Source organism: Priapulus caudatus, unplaced genomic scaffold, assembly GCF_000485595.1.
Source record: "Priapulus caudatus unplaced genomic scaffold, Priapulus_caudatus-5.0.1 Scaffold335, whole genome shotgun sequence".
NCBI classification, from domain to species: Eukaryota; Metazoa; Priapulida; class Priapulimorpha; order Priapulimorphida; family Priapulidae; genus Priapulus; species Priapulus caudatus.
Window position 1 is genome coordinate 168,881 of NW_014577396.1, and position 4,813 is coordinate 173,693.

A 4,813-nucleotide genomic window follows, 5' to 3' on the forward strand; every position below is an offset into this window, starting at 1 on the left:
TCAGTCAGTCAGTCAGTCAGTAAGTCAGTCAGTCAGTCGGTCGGTCAGTCAGTCGGTCGGTCGGTCGGTCGGTCGGTCGGTCGGTCGGTCGGTCGGCCAGCCAGCCAGCCAGCCAGTCAATCAGTCAGTCAGTCAGTCAATCAGTCAGTCAGTTAATTGTTTATTTAATCATTTCTTACTTTAGCAACGACACGAGGCCATGTGCTAATGCCGAGTTGTAACACTTGCAGGGTCCTGTCGCCTTTAACGAGAACGGAGATCGCCTAGGTCTGCTGCAAGTAGAGCAGAACCAGGATGACAAGGAGAATATGGTGGCAATCTACTACAACGATCGCTCCGTCACCGACGTCAACGTCACGCGCCTGGAGTGGCTCGAGACTGCCGCCATCTTCTGGCAAGGTACGAACCAGTTCCACTGGCACCATCTTTTCTGAGACGTTATATACCTGATAGAGTTGACTGTCTATATGATGCAATAGACTAGCAGCTCGCTCTCGCTGACTACATTCACTGTGCACGACAACGTACATTCTCTGACGGCCAGAGTTTCCAGCAATTTCAGAGAACCATCCCACTCCATCACTGGCCAGCTAAACCCACATCAAGAGCAGCCAACCAATCACCCAGCATAAACCAACTTAAAGCTGGGTTTACACTGCCAACTTTGTGTTGGCGAATTGGCGAATTGCACCAACTTTCTATCTATCTATCTATCTTCCGTTCTATGAACTGTTCAGCGCGGTTACACTGACGACTGCGAGTTGGCAACTCGACCGCTAGCGTATACGCGTGGGACGATGGATATAGGCATTGTAGAACTTCGCGAAGTACCGCACTACAGGCGGAAAGACTCGTGCACAGTTACAGCGGATGCCACGAGGGCAGTGGATTACCGGAGGGGTTGCCCATTGGATTTGTCCATGCATGCTCGTGCTGCCGACCTCCTCCTCGTGTGCACGTGCGCGCATGCGTGCACCTCCCCCCCCCCCGTGTACAACAGGTGTACGGGAGTGTTTCTTCCGTACACAGATGGACATGGCCGCACGCGTGCATGTATTTGCGCATACACGCGTGCGTACACACACATGCGCGCACGTACTCGCGTGCGTGCACACACACGCGTGCGTGCACATACACGCGTGCGCGCACATACACGTGTTCGCGCACGTACACGCGTTCGCGCACGTACACGCGTGCGTGCACGTACACGCGTGCGCGCACGTACGCGCATGCGCGCACATATACACGCATGCGTTCACGTACACGCGTGCGTGCGCGTACACGCGTACGTGCGCTTAAACGCATTCGTGTGCGTGCACATACACGCGTGTGTGCACGTACACGTATGCTCGCACATACACGCATGCGTACACATTCACGCGTGCGGTCATGTGCATATGTGCACGGCAGATACACTCACGTGTACCTGTTTTACGCAGGAGAAGGTACACGCATGCGAGCGTGCACATAAGGAGCTCGGCTGCACGTGCTTGGACAACACCAATGCCCTCGTGGCAACCCCGGCATCCTGACTCTGTGCCTGTGCACGAGTCTTTGCGCCTGTGCGTGCCGTACCTCGGGTTTTACGCCACAGAGAGTCGTGTTAGCTTCCTTGCCTGACTCGCAGTGTTGTTATTACAAAAATCCGTTAGTTCTGTCTGCACGGTGGGCGGGATGTGCCTGTTGTCGTCGTCGTCGTCTTTGTTGTTGTTGTTGTTGTTGTTGTTGTTGTTTGTTGTGCTGTTTCTTGTTGGCGGCGGCAACGGAGAGGAGAACAGGGAGAAGAAAAGGATGTTGGGGATGCGGATGAAAATCGTATGCGAGGATGCCATGTGCGTGCACGCACTGGTTGATGACCGACACCTTATTCTCTGTAACATCCGGCTCCGACGCGTCTTCGCGAGTTCCCGTGACGTCGACACCTCGGCGCCGTAGCGCCCAAAGTAAATGACGTAGGGATTGCTGTTGAGCACGCAAAAGAGAGCGTGGTGGCCAAGCGAGTGGTGCATATCGCAAATTCTGATCTTACTACTTCGTTGGGGTGGCACTGCCCGCCTCATTTCCATTCCTATGCTAAGGTATAGCAATTCGGACATCGCGACATAGCGCCTAAAGTAAATGGTCTAAGGCCGATGTTACGCATTTAAAACAAAGCGTGGACGATGGACAGTTTGTGCGCATGGTAAATCCTTTCACTTTGATTGTGAATTGTGATTCAAAATTTTTACTTGTGTCGCAGCATCTCGCAGCAATTTTCCTTATGCTAATATACATGAACTGTCGCTCGTCGCCGTTGCGAGCCAGGATAAATACCTTCGACCGATCTTGGGCATTCAATCGACGGCACGTGTGCATTGTAAAATACCATCTACAAGATTCACTTAGCTCCGGGTTCCGCGTATGCTAATTGTACATGAAGATGGCGCTCGCGCGTTGGTCACTCACCGTTCACTGCCAAGATAATTTTCTTCGGCCGTTCTCACACGTTCAAACTGGTTGCGGGCGGGCCGAACCGGAAACCGGACCTTATTAAATAAATCTATGCTGAGATACTGAGATGACTGAAGAAAACTGTATAATATAGCTTGCTGAGAAAGAGAGAGAGAAGGGTACATGGGAGACTGAGAAAAGACGGTATAGGGATGATAGCTAAGCGGCCGTAAAAAGAGGTTGAGCGATAGACAAGGGGGCAAGGGGAAGGATGGGAGGGGATGAAGTAGTTGTTTTGCACGCTACAGGCTAGGGCGCGCTCATAGTTATAAATACAGGTCTACTGATAACGATTTATTACATAAATCTATGCTGAGATACCCCCTAACCATAAATAAATAGTCATCACAAAATATAACTCCTCTGGTGAGATATTGCGCGTGCGCTAACACACGAACGTAGCCAGATTGTGTACTGACCGGTATATGCAGCGGGGACCTTATATGCAAGATTTTATTATTATTTCTTAAGTAAGGTCTTCTGATGGAATGTTATCATATAAATCTATGCTAGGATAACTCTTCTTCATTTCAAATGCATAATTATTGCATAATATTAATTGTCTCGTGAGATATTGCGCATGCGCGAACACCGTTATTAAATCACCGAGTTGCACTCTCTCTCTCTTTCTCTTACTCTCCCCTCTCTCACTTTCTCTCTCTCTCTCTCTCTCTCTTTCTCTCTCTCTCTCTCTCTCTCTCTCTCTCTCTCTCTCTCTCTCTCTCTCTCTCTCTCTCGCTCGTTTTCTCTCGCTCTAGTGAAATGAGCAATTTCAACAAATTAATATAAATGTGTAATGGCGTATGCGCTCAATACCTGCGGCATACTAATTAATTGTCTCGTGAGATATTGCGCATGCGCGAACACCGTTATTAAATCACCGAGTTGCACTCTCTCTCTCTTTCTCTTACTCTCCCCTCTCTCTCTCTCTCTCTCTCTCTCTCTCTCTCTGTCTCTCTCTCTCTCTTTCTCTCTCTCTCGCTCGCTCTCTCTCTTTCTCTCTTTCTTTCTCGCTCGTTTTCTCTCGCTCTAGTGAAATGAGCAATTTCAACAAATTAATATAAATGTGTAATGGCGTATGCGCTCAATACCTGCGGCATACTGCCGCTACGTGGCGCGCATGCTCGGCCACAGTCCACAGTAATTGAGTGGCAAAGCAGAGGTTACAACCTTTTTGCAGTTTTTTTCACAATTCCAAGAAAAAGTTTTACTGTCGTTCTCATCCCAGCGGTGGTCACCCCTACAGATTCAACAATGCACCCCTGTATATAGTCATGTTATTGTCAGAATGAAAGCTGTACATGTACTCAAAAGTACCTCAAATACCATTTCCCACATTCAGACACGTGCCGCAGAAACGCGCGCGCAAATGGTCTCCCTCTGGGTGGAGGGACACACCCTTGATTGCTGGTTGCTGATTGGCCACTTGGCAAAAAACGACCAACTCGCCAACTCCGAGTTGGCGAAATTGGAACGATGTTCTAATCTCTCAACTAGTAATGTTGCTATCGATCTGTTGGACGCTCAACTTTTGCGTTTTGTCAGTTGCGAATTTGCGAAGTTGGTACAATTCGGCAATTCGCCAACACAAAGTTGGCAGTGTAAACGCAGCTTAACAACCAACCAAAGCCAACCAAATACCCAACCAAGACCAACCAAATACCCTTCAATGCAGTCCTAGAACAATGAGGGCATTGTAACAACTTGCTCCTACGAAATTTAATATCCTTGGCGATCATCCATCCTAAATCCTAAATACGATTGGCGATCATCCATCCTAAATCCAATAGTATATAGAGTGCAGTGCGAAATTATGTGCTTATAAATATGCCTGTACTAACGAAACTTTCCAGCACAGTATGACTAACAGTACGTTCAATCAGCGAATCTTTGAGATGCTCCTATTCAACGACAGCCACGGTTTGCCTGCACAACGCCACCATGTTGCGTGCAGCGATTTTAATTGACAAAACGCGGTCATTCATTCCAAACAAGCGCTACGTTGACTGCGATGACATGCCTAGTTAACGTGATACTGCTATTGAATGGGTGACTCACACGGATCATTTTTGTTGTGCAGATCTTTTGTGCATTACATTTGCAGATTTTTTCATTCACAAAAGGATGAACCCCCAGAATACTATCTATATGTATATATATATATTTAGACATATACACATATATCTCAGTGTGTGTGTGTGTGTGTGTGTGTGTGTGTGTGTGTGTGTGTGTGTGTGTGTGTGTGTGTGTGTGTGTGTGTGTGTGTGTGTGTGTGTGTGTGTGTGTGTGTGTGTGTGTGTGTGTGTGTGTGTGTGTGTGTGTG

At 48.2% G+C, this 4,813-nt stretch overlaps 1 protein-coding gene across 1 annotated transcript in view; it reads left to right on the forward strand.

The window, feature by feature from the left end:
* LOC106809189 (gamma-aminobutyric acid type B receptor subunit 2-like) overlaps positions 1-4,813 on the forward strand; it is a 45,548-nt gene that overhangs the window by 21,830 nt on the left and 18,905 nt on the right. The window contains 1 exon segment of the mRNA XM_014812183.1: positions 231-399. Coding sequence (XP_014667669.1) covers positions 231-399 — 169 coding nt within the window.